At 44.6% G+C, this 18,342-nt stretch overlaps 1 protein-coding gene across 8 annotated transcripts in view; it reads right to left on the reverse strand.

Moving 5' to 3' along the window:
• Window positions 1–18,342, reverse strand: part of arid1ab (AT-rich interactive domain 1Ab) — a 62,156-nt gene that overhangs the window by 12,206 nt on the left and 31,608 nt on the right. For 5 of the 8 annotated variants that reach the window (XM_080045426.1, XM_080045430.1, XM_080045425.1 and 2 more), the window contains 5 exons: window positions 17,795–17,875; window positions 3,769–4,009; window positions 3,006–3,095; window positions 1,827–1,997; window positions 757–1,054 (listed from right to left, as the gene is read on the reverse strand). In XM_080045426.1, coding sequence (XP_079901552.1) covers window positions 757–1,054; window positions 1,827–1,997; window positions 3,006–3,095; window positions 3,769–4,009; window positions 17,795–17,875 — 881 coding nt within the window. The remainder of the gene's footprint in view (window positions 1–756; window positions 1,055–1,826; window positions 1,998–3,005; window positions 3,096–3,768; window positions 4,010–17,794; window positions 17,876–18,342) is intronic. The other 3 variants (XM_080045429.1, XM_080045428.1, XM_080045427.1) reach the window with 1 other exon arrangement.

Below are 18,342 nucleotides of genomic sequence, written 5' to 3' on the forward strand. Positions count from 1 at the left end.
GACAATTGAGACACAGCTAGTTGATACAAGTGAATTAGTTAGTTAGTTAGAGTCTGTAACAAATGCTTAGTCCTTGTCTTGCATTTACCAGGTTTTAGCTTTATTCTCCAGGAAAGCAGTTTACGTCATGTGATTCTAGCAAAATGCCAAGCCCACGAGTTCCCCTCTCTGTAGGCTGAGCTGGCATCCTGGGCTGGGGAAAGATGTGACTCACTCATGTCACCGCCCATCTCCTGCTCTCTCTCTCTCTCGCTATCTATCTCTCTCTCTCTCTCATTCTCTCTATTCTTTCTCCTCTCCTTTTACAGGCAAGTGCTTGGTCTACTGCCATCTACACTGAGGCAGCAAAACACACAACAGACCGGCTTGCAAGTGGGAAGAACCAATAATCTCTCATGGTCAGACACACAGCCAGTAGGTTACAAGGACAGACATTCAGTATAAGATATGAAGGAAAAATAAAAACCTCTTCAGGCTCCAGAGTCTTAAAGCAGTAGCTGAAATACGCTTAAAGAAAGGGCGAAAAAACAGTTTTTCTGCCGGTCCCCTCTGCAACAGTACAACACTGACTTCTGCTAGAGTCTCATCTCCCCAAAACTCCTTAAAATGACAGCACTGATGCCATCTCCATAAGGTAACAGACTAACTATGCAGAAGTACCTCATACAACCCAACTTCAAAAATACTGAACTATCCCTTTAAAAAGGACAGTGGACTGACCCTTAACTGCTCCCTTAAGTCTGATCAAATACCCACCTGTTGTGTATGGAGTTAGTGGGTCCGTGGTGCATGGCGGGGCCTCCGTCCTTCCGGTTCATGCCTGGAGGTGGACACATCCCAGAGGCCACCTGAGGAGGCAGGGCCATGTTGGCAGCCATGGCGGGACCGTATGGCCGAGCACCCATCTGCCCCGGGACTATCCTGCCGGGGGGGATGTTGCCGTACGGAGCCCCGCTGCCCTGGCCCGGCATGGGGTTCATGGAGCCGCCCATGCCCGGCCCACTGGGGTAGTTGGCGTTGGGCATCCCCGTGTAGCCGGGCTGCCTGGGGTAACCTGGAAAGGGTTAGAGATCAGACAAAACATTTTGAGCATGCTACACACAATCATCTGATAGCATTTTGTATGTGTTTGTAAACTGTGTTTCTGTATCAAAGGAAGAAGTGAGCAGGAGGACCTGTACTCATCTCCCCCTGATGAGATAAAGAGTTTGAGCAGTCCAACTCTAAATTTACCTCGGTGCTGCCTGTTCTGACAAGCAGCCTGATGGAGCGGCCTTTATCTGTTCGCTGCTATGAATCACAGCACAACTTTTTATAAAGCCCACAGAAACCATCTGGACTTCAAAGTGATGAAGCCCGAGGAAACTTCAAAAGCTCTCTTTTGAAAACTGGGCTGTCTACGAAACTGCGATGGTCACAGGATGACAACTGTAAACTCATTCAGATTATTTTTAGAATTTGAAAAGAAGAGAAGAGAAGAGAAGAGAAGAGAAGAGAAGAGAAGAGAAGAGAAGAGAAGAGAAGAGAAGAGAAGAGAAGAGAAGAGAAGAGAAGAGAAGAGAAGAGAAGAGAAGAGAAGAGAAGAGAAGAGAAGAGAAGAGAAGAAAAGAAAAGAAAAGAAAAGAAAAGAAAAGAAAAGAAAAGAAAAGAAAAGAAAAGAAAAGAAAAGAAAAGAAAAGAAAAGAAAAGAAAAGAAAAGAAAAGAAAAGAAAAGAAAAGACCCTGTGTGATTTGAGTGCACCACTCAACATTGTACTCTCCTCTCATCATCAGTGTGGAGGGCCTTTTAAAGCACCAGCACCAACACATTGACCCTGAGGCCTCACCTTGTGGACCGTACTGGCCCCCCTGAGGCCCATAGTTCCCCATAGAGTTGTTCTGTGGATAGGGTCCCATGCCGCTATGCATCTGGCCTCCCGAAGACTGGCGTGGAGATAAGGCGGAGCCAGGCTGTCCAGGGGAACCGTAGGGAGGCATCTGAGGGTTACGCATGTACACTGGAGGAGATTGGGAGGGAATACCATCAGATTAACAATTCTTTATTCGTAAAAACAAAACAAAAAAACCTGGTTACATAAGAAATGATGGCTCTTGTCTGATAATACTAGCTCTTTACTTCATCAAAAACACACAGCAGTACTTCCTTCCAATATGTATTTGATTCTAAAATGACAAAGTGCAAAACAATATTAAGCCAAACCTAACGTGGCAGGTTATTAATAAGTCACAAAAAGCACACAGAACCTTTAAGTGATGTTGTTAAGAGTATATTCTGACTGTCAGCGGAGGCATGCTAACGCTGCCCATTGACTACAATTATTTGAGCTAAGCTAACAAGCGATGAGTGACCTTTGCCCATTTCTTCTTCAAAAATACTCGCACAGTTAAAGGAATGGTTTCTGTCGCCTTGTCTTGAACCCAAGAGTGAGGCAACAATCTAAGAGAATCTAATATTTCTTTAAAGCTACAGCTGCAGGGAGTGTTTACGGGAGGAAGGGATGCATACAAATGCACATAATTGCCAAGAAAGATGCTGAAGGCTTGGCACACATCCATGTACAGTTGGCCACTGATCTGAGGATCTAAGGATAAGTGTATTTTTATTTATATATATATATATATATATATATATATATATATATATATATATATGTGTGTGTGTATGTTTTAATTAGGCTATATTGTACTTTCACCCAGTTAATTTTAATTGCTGCCACTCTTCACCACTGTGTAAATGTTTCAATATTTTTTTTTTCTCTTCACCTGTTGTTGTGTATTTGATGTATTTGCATTGAATATTTTGTATGTATTGTTGTTTTTCCTTTGAATTTGTTTTGAACTCGACGTCATTGTAAATGAGGGTCACCCCTCAATTGGTCTCTCGAGGATAAATAAAAGTTAAATAAATAAATAAAATAAATAAATCTATATATTTTCTTAGAGGGAACCTCCGTTTTGACAGCGTCTTGTTCAAAAACCCTCCTTAAGCATGACTGAACACTCACCCCTTTCCTGGCCCATCGCTGACTGGTTCATGGAAGAGTGCATGATGCTGTCCGACTGGACGCTGGGCGGCCGCGGAGGCATCTGATTACCTAAAAGGCAGCAACAACACAGCGGTGAACAACTCCAAAAAGGTTGTGGAATTACAACAACTTTGGGGAAATTATTGATTGTTGTTAAAAACGTTGTCTTATTGAACATAAAAAGGAGCATAAGGAAAGTCCAATGCTAACAATAAAATCCCTTCAACGAGCCCTGGGCATCGTAACTTCTGTATCGTTGGTGGCTGGATGGTTTACTGGCATCATGTTAGGGGGGGAAAAACGCTCCCATCTGGCAAGTCACTTCATGAATTGCAAATGTGATCTGTTGTATTTTGTGAGAGAGTGAGTGCTGAATTTAAACTGTAAATCTCTCCTGTTTGTTTACAGGATGTTTCACACAGCTCAATATTTGAATTTCTTTTTGAAAAATGTAATTGTATAAATTACAGTCAAATGTGCTTCAGTCCAAATAGGTTTGGTAAGGTATTTTGGTTGCATCCTGTACTTCAGATACAGCTATGAAATCATGAAACAAGGGCATCTGTGATTCAATTCTGTGATGACAATAAACAGAGTGCTACAAGGTACTCCTCTGGGTTGTGGAAACATTGGAATCGATGCGTGTATGTATTTTAATCCATGTTGACCTTGTATTTGTATTGTCTTGTATTTGTATTGTCTTTTATATGAAGTCCCGAATAAAGTATTCATTCATTGTTACCTGGCACAGCAGCGGGTGACAGAGGGCCGGTGCGAGAGGGGGTGACGCTGGCGGGCGAGCCCACGGGTGACGGCGAGGGCCCGCGGATGCCCGGCAGGTGTGGAGAGGTGTGAGGGGAGAAGGGAGACTGGGCCGGGTTGCTCTGCTCGCCCTGGCTGCTGGACACCCCCGAGGTGCTGACGCCCGGGCTCAGGGCCCCCTCTGTACCGGTGGGAAGGTCGTCTATGGAGCCAGACAGGTCCTGGTAAACGAGAAGGGGGCAAATGGTGTTAAGGATGGCGATAATAGTTAGTCTCATCTTTAAAAATGCATTCCACCTGCATCGAGATGAATCATAAAGAAAGAAAGAAAGAAAGAAAGAAAGAAAGAAAGAAAGAAAGAAAGATATGGAACTCATGGAAAATTTTCTATGAATAAAAAGAAAGCATTTATAGTACAAATCTGTTAAGTTAGTTCTTAGATTAATTACCAGTGTCTTCAAATTTTGATGTCAACTAACTTAAATATTTTTTAACGTTAATTTTTCTTCTTTTGGGTAAAACTGTGAAATATATAATAATGAGCTGAAGCCAAATACTTAACTTTTTTTTTTTTTTAAATTGTATAATTTTTTTTTATAGCTAACGTGTACATTTAAAAACTCATTTATTCAGCTGAAATCATCTCATGGCAAATAACTAGTCATATTTTAATGAGCAAATTAAACAGCTTGTAATGGGATGGGTGAGATGGCATCGTTTAAAAAACAAATCAGGTCGAAAAGAAAAAACAAATCACTTCGGCGGATTTGAGGAAGATTATGAGGTAGGAGGGAAATTAAGTGGATAAATGGTATCAGAGGCAGATCAGAGTGTGTCTGTCTGTCTGTCTGTCTGTCTGTCTGTCTGTCTGTCTGTCTGTCTGTCTGTGCAGAGATGTAAATAAAGTCCAATTTGGTTTTCACTCCAACGTGTGAAAAGGCTTGAGAAATAAAACTGGAAATGTGAATCATATTCAGGTTTTTCTTCACTTGAATAAGGTGATTGAGAGCATTTTATTTCAGAGTCGTGTCAAAGTCAAGTGAAGTCAAATCAAGTGAGTGGGAACCCAAATGGCCACTGATGCGTTCTCAGCAATCTTCACCTTTTCACTGGGGGTGTGTCTGTCATTCTCTCATACTAACCCTTTCATGCCAGCCCTTAATATATTGCTAACACACATTCAGGTACAAAAGAAGGACTGCTTTTTTTTTTTTTTAAACACTCCACATCACTCCTTCAGAGATGATAATGATCCATCTTGGCAAGAAGAACTCTCTATAGAGATAGTGGTGGTGGAGGGGGGGGGGGATATTTGAAGTAGCAAGTGATATGGGGAGGTAGTTTGAAATAATTGGTGCTGGGCAACGTGCTCTGGTGCCATGTGGTGTTGTTATTGAGCCTGGCTGGCTGTGACACAAAGACAGGCAGGCAGGCGAGGAGCGAGAAAGGCAGCCGGCGGTGATTATGTTTGTGGGAAGGTGAATGTTTACACACTGGCCCCGTGGCTCACGTGGAGCCCATGTGCTCCCGCTCAGAAATGCAAGCTCATCTGCCAGTCACATCGGAAGGAGGGAAAAAAAATGGGTGGGAGGAGGAGGAGGGAGGGAGGGAGGGGAAAAAAGCATTCACTCATTGGAGGGTGGCCAACTATTCCCATAGAAAATCTCACACTCGCTAGGCTGGCTGCAGCCCCAAAGCCGGCGGTTTTGCACTTGAAACGGCGCCCGGTTCTATTTTTGGGAACGTGACCTGATGGAGGAACCCCAGAGGGAGTGACAGGAGGAGAACGCTGAATCAGAATCCAACCCCTCCCTCCCTCTTCTTTCAATCCACCCCCACCCTGCTCCCTCCCTACATCTCTCTCTCTTACTTTAGTGACTGCACAAAAAGCAAACCTAGGCCTTTTTGGTCCAGACAGGATATGTCCAAGATATAAAAACATGTCAAACACAGCAAGAGGGCCGTATGTACGGAAGAGTACTAGGGGCACAAGAGAAAAATTAATAAATGTATTATGCACCTCGAGAAAAAGATGGTCCATGCACTCTAGTCTCACAGCCCGCTGCACGTAGAGAGCAATGTTATTAGTTTAACTTAGAGTGCACTCACACTAGGCCTTCGTACCGTGCCCAAGCACGATTGACGGCTATAGTCTGGTCTGGCACAATCGCTCTTAAAGGCCTACTTCACCGGTTGGAATATGAAGGTGTATTGAACTCGGAGAACCTATTTAGTATAAATGTGCAAAAAAAAAATGAAATCGGATCATCTTAGCCTGAGAAAAGGCAGAAAGAGTGTTTTATGGTCTCACTGTCTAACCCTACCTTTTCCTTACTGTGACATCACAGTAAGGGTTAGAATTAACAGGACAGCTGGGCCAAGGGAAAACTAATGGAAGACTGAGGGAAGAAAAACCTCATTCATTATATTATAATAGTTATTTTATAATGATAGAACGCTGGTTCCGTATGGGTGAAGTATTCCTTTAAGCACGGCACGGATAAACAGGGCCGAGTGTGAGTGCGCCCTAAAGGACAGAGCAGATCCATGCTGGGTGACCGACACGGAGCAGTGGGATCTCATTGCTCTAGAGATCAAACAGCATGACATTCCTTGCTTAAACAGCCATGGCGGGATCCTTTTTTCCAGCAGCAAGCATTGTCAGCTGACCGACAACCCCACCACACACACACACACACACAAACACACCCTCTCTTCCCAACCAGTACCACCCCACCCCTCCACTCAGACATCACAAGACTGGTCATCTGACAGTCAGAGGGCTGGCTCTAAAGGCTCTGGGCCAGCCGCCAAGATGACCACCTCAGCAACTGCCCCAGTCAAAGCGCATAGAGATCACCGTACAAAAAAAACCCGGCCCCACACACACACACACACACACACACACACACACACACACACACACACACACAGAGAGGTCAAGGGTTGATTCCTGGAGTTCCACACAGGATCCCTGTCTGGGCAGGAGGTCACTGTGGAAGGCTGAATGAGTTGAACATGCTTTAGTCACAAGAATGGAAGAGTTTCTGTTAAGAAATGGTCTCCATTCAAAGTGGGATTTGGGGAAGTCCAGGGGCCGTTGGGAGTGTTTGAGTAGAATGATGATTGAATAAAAATCTACTGCAGAAGGTGCCATTTTATTTTAGGAAACCCCCCCCCCCATTTAGAGCAGTTAATGCACAAGACGTCATTTGGAATGAAATTTATCACAAGATTTGTTAGCTCAGAATCGCGCTGGACTTCTACCTCCTCAAAACAATTTCCTTAGGAAAAACTACGTAGCTATGGTTCTATGAATGCTTAACGATTACTATGACCGCATGTGTTTATTTATTATTAATTTTTGTATATGGTAATTGGGTGGTTTTCTCACAGTGAGGTATTTTTTTTTAAAGAGTAGCTTTTGATAATCGCCAAACAAGTGTGTACAATTCAACACTAAACCAACAATAACAAATACATTCCATTTCTTGGGACTAATTCTCATCAAAACATTTTAATGCTCATTAACAATGCATAAGTAAGGAAAACCATACTAGCATCTATGCAGCATAGAGGCTTAGCTCCTCTGTGAATAACTGACAGCGAGACACACACACACACACACACACACACACACACACACACACACACACAGAGAAAGCTCCAGCCTACTTGCACTCTGCAGTCATTGATTTTTCCCAGCTCGATACTGCACAGCACCAGCCTGTTCTGCTGACTGCACAAGCCGGACAGCGAGAGGAAAGAGAGGAGAGGAAGGAGGGAGAGGGGGAGGAGGGGCTGGTGATACTGATGCTGCTGCTGCTGCTGTGCCTCTGCTATTCAACACGCTCCTTATTAGAAAAGCAAATGATGAAGAGGACAGGGACCAGGCTAGAGGAGGAGTTGAGGGACAGTGGGGTTGGACTGAGGTGGAGTACAGAGGCCATATGAGCTCGGTAGGGAAGGCTACAGCAGTGTCACATGTGACTACTATAACAGTGAATAACGTGAGGAACATACGATGAGATGCCATTCTTCAGCATGCAGGGGGGGGGGGGGGGGGTTGGGGGGGGGGAAGTGGGGGAAGATGTGAGCTGTGTAGTGGGAGAGAAGCAGAGAGAGCTGCAGCCTCTTTTTCTGTGGAGCTCCAAGCTCCTCTCTATGGCAGCCATTTTGTGTTTTTTACCCAGCACTGCCTAACATGGAACTTCAGAGCACAGCAGAGAGAGAGACTGCAGAACAGAGTTGGTAAGGTTTGGAGTGAACAAAAAATTGAAACTTGGAGTTGAAACTTCCAATGAAAATCCTTTAATAATAATCATCATTCTAATGTTATTATTGCTGGTGAATGTGGATAATGGCAGAGAAAGTCTGTACCATTCCCCCCCATTATTCCTATGTTTCTCCTGGGCTCCTGTGAGTGTGCTGTCTCTGACTCATCTGCTCTGCTCTCCTCTCTCTCTCTGCCGTCCTAATGTATTCCATTTGCAGATTACTTCACTGAATCAATCAAGCGCGACCACAGCCATTAGTCTGCCAAGGCAGCCCATTTTTTTTTTGAGGTTGTGAGAAACAGAAAGTGAGAGAAGAAGAAGAAGAAGGAGAAGAAGAAGGGAAGGACGAGAGCATAGCGGCCCTGAGATAATGAAACAGATCTGGATTGTGTGACCCTGGCCAGTAGTGTAACTAGATCTGGTAAAGGAGGTGTGTGTGTGTGTGTGTGTGTGTGTGTGTGTGTGTGTGTGTGTGTGTGTGTGTGTGTGTGTGTGTGTGTGTGTGTGTGTGTGTGTGTGTGTGTGTGTGTGTGTGTGTGTAACTGTGTATTAGGGGGGGCAGAGTTCATCCCTGAGTCACACACTCTCCCTGACCCACTCTCCCTCTGTCATTCTCAGACCGCGGGGTTTTCACCGACCAGCCGCCTTGGTTGTTGGCTGGCTTCCTTGTTCTCAGGCCTCCAGATGCTAAACACAATATACATGTGGGGGGAGAAAAAAAAAGAAAAAGCTGGGCTCACTCAGTCTGCACACATTCTCCTCTGTGGTGAGGTGATAGCTGAGGAGGACAGACTAAGGCCAAGGCACTCACACTGGCCTGCTCCGGGTCCAACCGGGCCTGAGCACGTTATATAGAGGCTATGGTTAGATTTTAGAAAAGATTTTCACCCCAGCCAAATCTGCAGCAAAAATTCCACCTTTGCATCAGACCAACACAAACCTCTTTTATTTGCCGCCATCGACTGGAATAGGGATTTAACAACAGACGGCAGTACCGCCCTTTACGATGCTAGTGCTCATACATGAGTGTTTATACCGTGTAAGGACACCTCTTCCAACTGGGCCAGGGCCAAGGAAGTGTACAGAGGTATTCACACAGGTCAAACAAACTAGACTTTAGGCGTAAAGCTTGCTTGGGCTCAGTACAGATTGCCTAGTGTGAGTGCGCCCTTAAAAGGAAGGGGGGTTGTGGAGAGATAGGGGAGGGAATAACTGCATCTCAAGGGCTGCCATGGTTACTGTGATCCACGTGGTTGACACATTAGAGTCGACACAGTCCCTCCCCCCTACTGCTTCTCTCTCTCTCTCTCTCTCTCTGTGTGTCTCTCTCTCTCTCCGTCTCTCTCTCTCTGTGTCTCTGTCTCTCTCTCTCGGGCGGCCTCCCTGCGTGCCTGCCAGGTCACGGTGCAGTCAGCTACTACAAAAGAAGCAGCCCGTCATTGTTACAGGAAACGCAGACGCACCAAAGCCGTGTCTCCCCACCACAACCTCCCTACCCCCCTCCCCCCTGCTCAGCCAGCGCTTTAATTACACACTCAGCCTCCAGGCCTTCTGCGCTGAGGAGGCCTGGGATACACACACACATACTCACGGAGAGAGCGAGAAAGAGAGAGAGAAAGTGGACACACAAAACAGTTAAACCTTGAACTTCTTTCGCTGTCTTTTTCCTCGCTGATGTTGATGTTTATGTGCCGAACGACCTTGTCGGTGAGAACACTCCAGCTCCGCGCCTTTTACCATTCACTGATGGCAAAGTGGGCTTTTCATATCCAAACGGGGTCATGGGAAAAGTCATCGCTTCTCTTTTAAGCTTCGAGATCAAGTGAAATTGTCGCCGTGCCTTTCTCTAAGAGGAGCTTTCTCTTTCTCCTGAGCTCAGCCCTGGAACGTGCTGGCTTGACTTGAGCTGAGCCCAGAAGCGCTATCGTCTCCAGGCCACGATCGGAAGGAGCCTCTATCTGTACGCACAGGTGACAGATAGACCACAGGCGTTCAGACCAGAGAAATCTTAGCCTGTCTTTTTCTATTTAACCACCTGTAATGACTCCACACTGCGATACAGTGAGTGTGACAGCGTTAAATGTCCAGGTGTTGGACTAGAGGACAGACAGGAGGCCACCTCCCTTCAGAAGGTCCGGCCTGCGTCCCGGGGGCCGTGGTGAGCCGCGAGGAGCTTGTGTGAAGTCCACTGAAGGCTCGGAGAGAGGCAGCTCCGGCCCCAGCACCAGGTTTGCAGGGCTGAGCTCAACCATAAGGGGGCACTCCCATCCCACTATGAGGGAAGTACTGGAGAAAGGAGAGGAGAAGGCAAGGCAAGGCAAAGCAGGCCCCTGCCTCATACAGCAGCAGCCATTACAGGGTTTCACATACAGCAAAGGATACTATACATAGTAGGAGCAAGCTATAGGTGCACCATGCCACTCTTAACCAATACACACCGTGGTATAGATAGTTGAGCAGACGGATCAAAAAACACAGAGGATTGAGTTCTGTTCATTTCGGTAGCATTACTCCAGAATGTAGGGAAAGGACAAACGTGGGCAGTATGGTGACACAATGCAGCAGCCTACCAGGGTGGGTTAGATATCTGCTCCTGAGTTTCAGTGCCCCACAGACACAAAGTCTACTGCCTCCTCTGACGAGCTCCCTCCAGCTCCCCAGAGATCACAATTACACCAGCAGCCACGTGGGAAGGATCATAACACGGACGGAACAAAAAGTCCAAGATGAAAGGGTGAAACAGCAGAAATGAGAAAAAGGGTCTAAGGCAGTAGAGATGCAATTTCCTCCGACGCTGATCAATACTGTGCAACATTCCTGTGTGATACGGGCTAAAAAGAAAATAAAGGCCAACTATGAATCTTAATCAATGAGTAGGGAGTGCTTTTTTAAACGCTGCACATTTGCCTAATTGAGCTTCTCTGTGGGGGGTAGGGGGGGGTGGGGGGGGTCGCAAAGGCACACAAACACTGCAGTAGCAGTCTGCGTGGAGCTAACACAGAGTAGATGAAGGGGAGGAAGAGTGTGTGTGTGTGTGTGTGTGTGTGTGTGTGTGTGTGTATGGGGGGGGGGGGGGTCCTGATTGCTGTGAATAATGGGGAGATGGTGTGTGCGTGGGGGGGCCCTTTTGTAGATGATCACAATAGTAGCGGGAGTCCCAGGGCTAGCGCACAGATGCCCAAGTGAGGCATGCAGCTGCCCAGCCTGAGGTGAGGGGCTGCTGGGATACGGAGTGCGAGAGAGGGGGGGTTACAGTTAGGGGGGAGGGAGGCTCCAGACCCCCTACAGCCAGTCTGCCTACTTCTCTAGAGCAGCGACGAGGCCCCTCCCCTTCTACTGCCAATCACACACACACACACACACAGCGTGTCTAGAGGGCGCTACCAAAGCAACTGACACCAGTGAATTAACTGAGGAGAGATTGGGGGGGGGGGGAGAAAAAAATAATATACAGGTGCCTTCATATTGGGAGAGTTAATGTCACTGTGTAGGCCACTTTTATCCATCCAGGCTTGGGCAGCGTGTTCCAGCGAGAGCTAGTAGAGAGAGCACAGTGCTGCAGTCAGCCACAGTCTTTGTGCTGCAAAACTAGCTCAGCCCAGCACAAATGGAGGAGGCAGAGAGAGGGGAGGGGAGGGGCATAGGAGAGAGTGTGTTTGCAAATGTGTGTGCGTGCGTGCGTGCTTGCGTGCGTGTGTCAAGCGTGCGAGCGATCTCACAAGAGCGAAAAAAAACAGGGCTAGGGGTTTTTGAGCGGGGCTGGGAAAGAAAGAAATTCACTGAAGCAAATGCAAAACAACACACTCTGTCAGCAGATTGAATTTTCTCAAGTACATTAATTAAAAATCACATAGAGGGGATAGAAAGAATGGTGAGAGCGAGAGGGAGAAGGGGAGAGAGAAACAGACGAGCTAGGAGGGAGTGAGGGAGGGAGGGAGGGAGGTGGGTGAGAGCGAGTGAGCGAGAGGCGCCCTGGAATCTGAATAAGACATGTCCGCACAGGAAGCAAACGGGCCCCAGAATAGCAACAGGAAACCGGCCCCGGAATCTGAATGCCGTCGGCGTCAGAGCCTTCGCAAAACAAGGCTGCGCTGCACAGCGTTATGAAAGCTGATTTACCGAGAGGGGAGAGAGATAGAGAGAGAAAGGGAAGGGGAGGGCGCAGGGAAGGGAAGGGAAAAAGAAAACGAGAATTTAGATCGAAAGAGGAACGAGAGAGAGGCAGAGAGAGTGGAAAATATATTTATAAAAAGAAAAAAGGAGAGAGAAATGCAGCGAAAAAACAAGAGTGTAATATTGAGAACGGCAAAGGAGGGGGTTGGGCTCGGTAGAAGAGGAGAAGAGAGAGGAGAGGAGAGGCAGAGAGAAAAAAAAAAGTGGGCCGGCCTTGTCAGGCTGATTGCTCCAGAGCTATGTCGCAAAAACAAGCTTAGCTGCAGGAGCAGAGCAGAGCTGGGCTGGGCTGAGCAGGCTGAGAACGGGAGGGGAGAGGGGGGGGGGGACTCAAGAGTTGATCAGTACCAAGACTGGAAGATCCCTCAGTTCTAGATCAGGAGGCTTGGCACATAACATTAAAAGGTCATTAAAAGGAGGAGGGGGGTTGTTTGTGTGTGTGTGGGGTGGGTGGTCCCTGTGCTTTGCAAAATGCACCAGAGAAGACTGAAGTAAGCATGGGGTGAGGTCCCTTAAAGGCAGTGATGTAGTGATACATTTTTAAAAAAAGGTGGGAGAACAACACCTCCAGATGATGAAGGCAAATGAACAAAACAATAGTCATCTGGTAGAAGATAGGAGAATGTAATGTCTTTCACTAGTAGAATAACAACTCTTCCCCTCGTATCAACAGCAAATTATACTTAAACGTGAGACACTTGAGATTTTTGGCTATTTCTAATGCAAATGTAGGTATTAATGTGACCAAAGTCCTAGTCTGTCCATATATTACTGCTATACAATCCTCTGTAACGGCCATTATCTCAACATAAGTTTTTTGTTTCCTCGATACAATACAAATTCCCAACTTCTAAAGTACATAAATCAACTAAACTTTTCATAATCATTCTTAGCACTATTCTGTAGTTTTTTTTTTTTTTACTGAAAGATATTTTCATGAGCTGTGAATTGTCTGAATTATGATACTTTGTTATTTTGTTCTCAAAAACATTCTTAAAAAAAGGCCTCTACATATAGTTTTTTTAATAAATGAATAAAGGTTGTATGCAAAATCTGTTCCCTAAAAACTTTAGTCACTTATATGTTGTCAACTCTGGCTTTTTCCAATAACTAGACTTTTTTTATTTTAAAGCCAATGAACGCATAACTAATTGCATATAATTCAAACATTTGAGGAATGATTATACAAAAAAATAATACATTTTAATTTCAGTTATAAACTGCACCATATTCACCTGCAGTGTCTCGCCTTAAGTTGTGAGTTTCACATAGAGCCGAATGAAAGTAGTGATCCTACTCCAATACACTATTGTTAATAGGCAAACATTCATCCCTGACACAAGTATACAATTAAAAATAAACCCTAACCCTTAACCCTCGGCCCTTCCTTCAAGATAACACCACTCCAGATGACGCCTCCCGGTTGAAAAGGCAAGAGGAAGACAGAAAAAAAACAAAGTCAAGCGTGAGTGTGTGACCAGCATGTGACCCTCCTCTCCAGACACATGGGCACAGAGGAGCATCTCACCCTGGAGGGCGGTACCCACTGGGATTAGCCCCACGCTGGTGAAAGGCTGGACTCAACGCGTGGGAGTGAGAGAACAAGGAGATTAAAAAACAGAAGGAGTGGGGAAAGGGAGCAAGGTAGGAGGGAGGGAGAGAGAGAGAGAGAGGGAAGTAAGTGGCGGTCTGGAAGTTGTTCTCCTTCCCATGGCTTGACATGGAGAGGAAGTGTCACTTCCAGAGAGCATGAAAGCCTGCATCACAATGGAGGAGCTTTGGATTTCTGCATTGGCTTTACAACTATCATTTTTCTTCCCTTAATAACAACACTGGACTCACTAAGCCAAAACACTACACCTAGCACTAAATGTGATTAGCTAGCTTGTTCATTAAAGGGGTACTCTAGTGATTTAGTATTGCACTTTCATTCACCTGTGTGACTTGTGAGGGACAGATTTTTTTTTTTTTTTTTTTAAACAGAATGGTTAATATTGAAGCAGTGGACACTGAGGCATCCTAATAATGCCTAAAATGAGTTTAACAAGATCCTACATTTACCATGATGCATCTTTCATTGGACCTTCCCTGTCTCTAAAATGCACATATCTTTGACACTCCACATCTCCAGTTTTAGCACTAAATATTTGAAGTCTCGTGCCCACACGGAGATCACCCTGATGACATCACTGTGACACAATCAGTTATTTTCTTTTGTGTTTCACGCATAATTAAGAATGAAGTCAATCACGTGTAATATTGGGAGAGCCCCTGTATTCAGCAACTATGGTTATGTATTACAAACCAAGTCAATCTTTTTACGAAATTAAGTCAATAAATATATGTTTTGCTTGTTTTAGCTTTCTTTCTAAGAAATGACATCATTACCATCACAGGGATATTTAACAACCAAAAAGACGACTACATTACTTTCCAGATGTATTGCTTTCTGTGCTGTACTCACTGTAGGTCGTTTTAGACAGGCATCAGCTACATGGCTACACTGTCAAATGGTAATAGATCTCCGTGAAGAAAATAGATCCAGGGACGAGGCAGTGAGGCAGACACTCAACTGTTAACTCTGTGCATGTGTGTGTCCTGGAGCCATGAACCAGCTCAACCTGCTCAGCTAGTTCCCCTATGGCTGGCTGTTTACTTCCTCCTCCACCTCTTATCCACAACCCTTTCTCAAACTGACTGTTGCTCGCTCTCTCTCTCTCCTACCTGTGCCTTCCAGCCTCCCGAGCGCCTTTATTCCCACCTCAACAACGGCCTAACAGACGCTAGGTGTTTAGCACCTGGCTCGAACAGGCCCATCTGTGCTGTGGATAAGGTGTCTAGCTGGCTCTGTACTAGAGCTACTAAAAGTAGCTAAACAGCGCTAACCCCCTCAGCCGTTGGATCGGGATTCAAACACGTTCCGAGGCAGATTAAACTTAATGCGTCTGAACAAATCCCTGTTGGTTCTCACTAAATAAACACCTTTTCCCCATCAAGTTACACCTGCAGATCTGTAATCTGTCAGGTGCATTTTACTCTGTGATAACACAATACAAGATAGACAATGAGACAACCTAATAGGCTACACAATAAGTTATTTAATGTGACACACTTGCTTTCTGGTGAGAAAATAAGCTTGCTGGTAAAATAAAAAATATAAATTAAAAAACACCTTGAACTATATAACACCTTTCTCCCTACTTTTTTTTTTTTTTAAAGTAATAATGTCAAAAGCGATTTGTACTTTACAATGCTTGATTTTTTTTCACTAAAAGGATACTAACAAAGAAAAAGATTAGATTTTTGTCCTTTCTTTGATGAAATATTTGTTTCATGGTATGATATAATATGATATGATATATTTGGAATGGAGAGAATAACGTTCTCCGTGAGGCTCCAGCAGAAAAGTGAAAGAGATATATCTCCCAGAAACGACCTTTTTTTGTCTGATTCTGTTGTCTTTGGGTTTTTTTTGTGTGTTTTGTTTTTCTTTTTAACCCCTGCTGTATTTATGATTTTATTTTTTGAAACTGATAACACCCCTTGTTCCGTTTGTTCTTTTTCTATATAAAAAAAGGATGGAGCAGCGTATATATAACATCAATGATGATTGTAAACTGTGTATATAAATGTGACTCCAAATAAAGATAATTAAAAAAAAATATATATATATATATATATATATATATATATATATATATATATATATATATATATATATATATTTTAGTGCTGTCAGTTTAATGCGTTATTAACGGCGTTAACGCAAACCCATTTTAACGGCGTCAATTTTTTTATCGCGCGATTAACGCTCTTCATGGCCTAGCAAACGTGGTTTTTTCACATGCTGTTGCATCAACTAGTAATGTTAGAACAACTGAAACACCACAAACTATTCATATGGCTCGCCATTAAGTTACTGTTAAGTCAACCGCAACATGTCCTACAGCGTAACTTCACATTAAAATCATTTAACTGGCAAACCGGCTAAACGTCAAGTCAACTTTGATTTTGATTTTGAAGCAGAAACCAGAACCTGGCACTTCCTAGCTCAGCTGCGCGACCTTCAGTAGTCTTTCGTGTGTGACTCGGGGACTACGCGGAAAAAGAACGGAAAAGAAAGCTTTTCATTTGCATCTACATTGTTGTCTATTTGCACTGAATTGGAAATTATGATATTTTAGGAGAAATACACTGAATTACAAGGGTGTAGAGAATGGGTGTGAAAAGAGCATTACAATGAGAAAAAATAATGGGACAAAAAGAAATCAAGGGACATTTAGGCTAGAATAGATAAAAATGTGCGATTAATCGCGAGTTAACTATGACATTAATGCGATTAATCGCGATTAAATATTTTAATCGTTTGACAGCACTAATATATTTGTTTCACACAAAATATTAGGTAAAGTGACCAAGGTCTAGTGTGTTTGAGAGACAATGTGTGAGATTTAGTATATTTCGATGATTATCAAAATACACTAAGGATGGGCATGTTGCTAGCTACAGTGGGTGCCCTTTGTTAACACTACCTTTGTTTGGACACCAGTTTACAGAGCCTAGGCTGTGTATGAACATATACCTTAAGTTATTTCCAAGGTAAAAAAGCTCCCACGGATGCATATATCTACTGCTAACACCTGTAGGAGTAAACACAGCTGTTGTGAATGCTCTCAGACAGCGTGCTGTAATCTGCACACGGTGTCATGTGCCCTCAGCAGGGGAGGGGGGGGGGTGTAGAGAGAGGGGATCAGCTCTTCTCTACCGTAGCCAGATGAATGGCTCTCTCACACGGGCCAATCACAAAGCCCCGATAAGGGAATCCCCGAGAAAGTCAGAGGGAAAAGAAATAAAAATAGCCCCGGCCCTGGCCCCCCCGCTCGGCCAATGGCTGAGCCTCGCCGAGAGATGTATAAATAAATAAGAGAAATAAATAAAAGAGCAGGGAAACACATCCTGAGGGCATCCCCCACTGGCATAGACAGAGTTGCCTCTCATCCCTCCCTCCCTCCCTCCCTTCCTCCCTCTCTCTCTCTCTCTCTCAGCATCTCCCACTCCAACCAATCACTCACACTATTTCAAGTTATTTGCTTGCACTCCCTCAATCCCACATACACCCCCCCCCCCCCCCTTCCCTTCCCGCTCCGCCGCCGCCGACTCCGCTCTCTCACTTTCATTCTCTCTCATTAATGATCTCATTTCTCACTCTCCTTCCCCGAGGCCCAGAATGAGGTTAGCTCCGCAGTCTGACCTATAAACACTGCCATGGAAACTGCAACGTGTTACAGCTAGACACCTATTTAACAGGGAAGATTGGGAGGGAGAGAGAGAAAGTAGGGAGAGGAAAAGAGGGGGCTTCTCTCACCTTTATCTTAGCCACAGGGCTATCAGGCACCAGATTTGCTTCAACAATCCTTTCTCTGGCTTAGCAAGTTTTTTTTGTTGCCCCTTACAGAATCTCTCTCTTTTTTTTTCTCTCTCTCTCTCTCGCTCTCTCAGAAGAAAGTTGGAAAGAAACCTGCACTGCTTGAAAACGCTTTACTCTTTTGTCATCACCTTGTTGTTGTTGTTGTAGTTGTTGCTGCTGTTGTGGTATAGTGTGTGTGTTGGGGTCAGAGGCAGCAGCGGAGGTGGGGTCTGAATTTAAAAAAAAGGACGAAAAAATACAGACGCAGGTTTTTACTCGTCTTGCCACTGCCTCTCTAACATTGAACAGATCCCCCAATATCAGCAATAACTTTCATTTATGGACAGATACTGGGCCCAAAAAAAAAACATGGCGGCGCCAAATGGGGGTTGGCATTAGGATAAGGTGGAATTATGAATTTATATGCACACTTCAGTATTTCCAAAGATGCCAGTCATTTAAAAAGGCATGTCAACAGCAAGCGGTGGCCAAAGTAATGAATAGTGACTGTGTTGTCTAGTAAAAAGCATGCAATATTCACAGTCGTTATAAGCTCTGAAAAGGCATACAATCAATGTTCCTCACCCTGCTCTGAGAAGACTGATGCAGATGAATTCAAGTCTCGTTTGCACACTGGGACAAAAACTACAAGAATGATCTAACAATTTATTATCCTCACTCAGATCGCACTGGTCCC

This window comes from Ammodytes marinus, assembly GCF_949987685.1.
Source record: "Ammodytes marinus genome assembly, chromosome: 17".
Classification (NCBI taxonomy): Eukaryota; Metazoa; Chordata; class Actinopteri; order Uranoscopiformes; family Ammodytidae; genus Ammodytes; species Ammodytes marinus.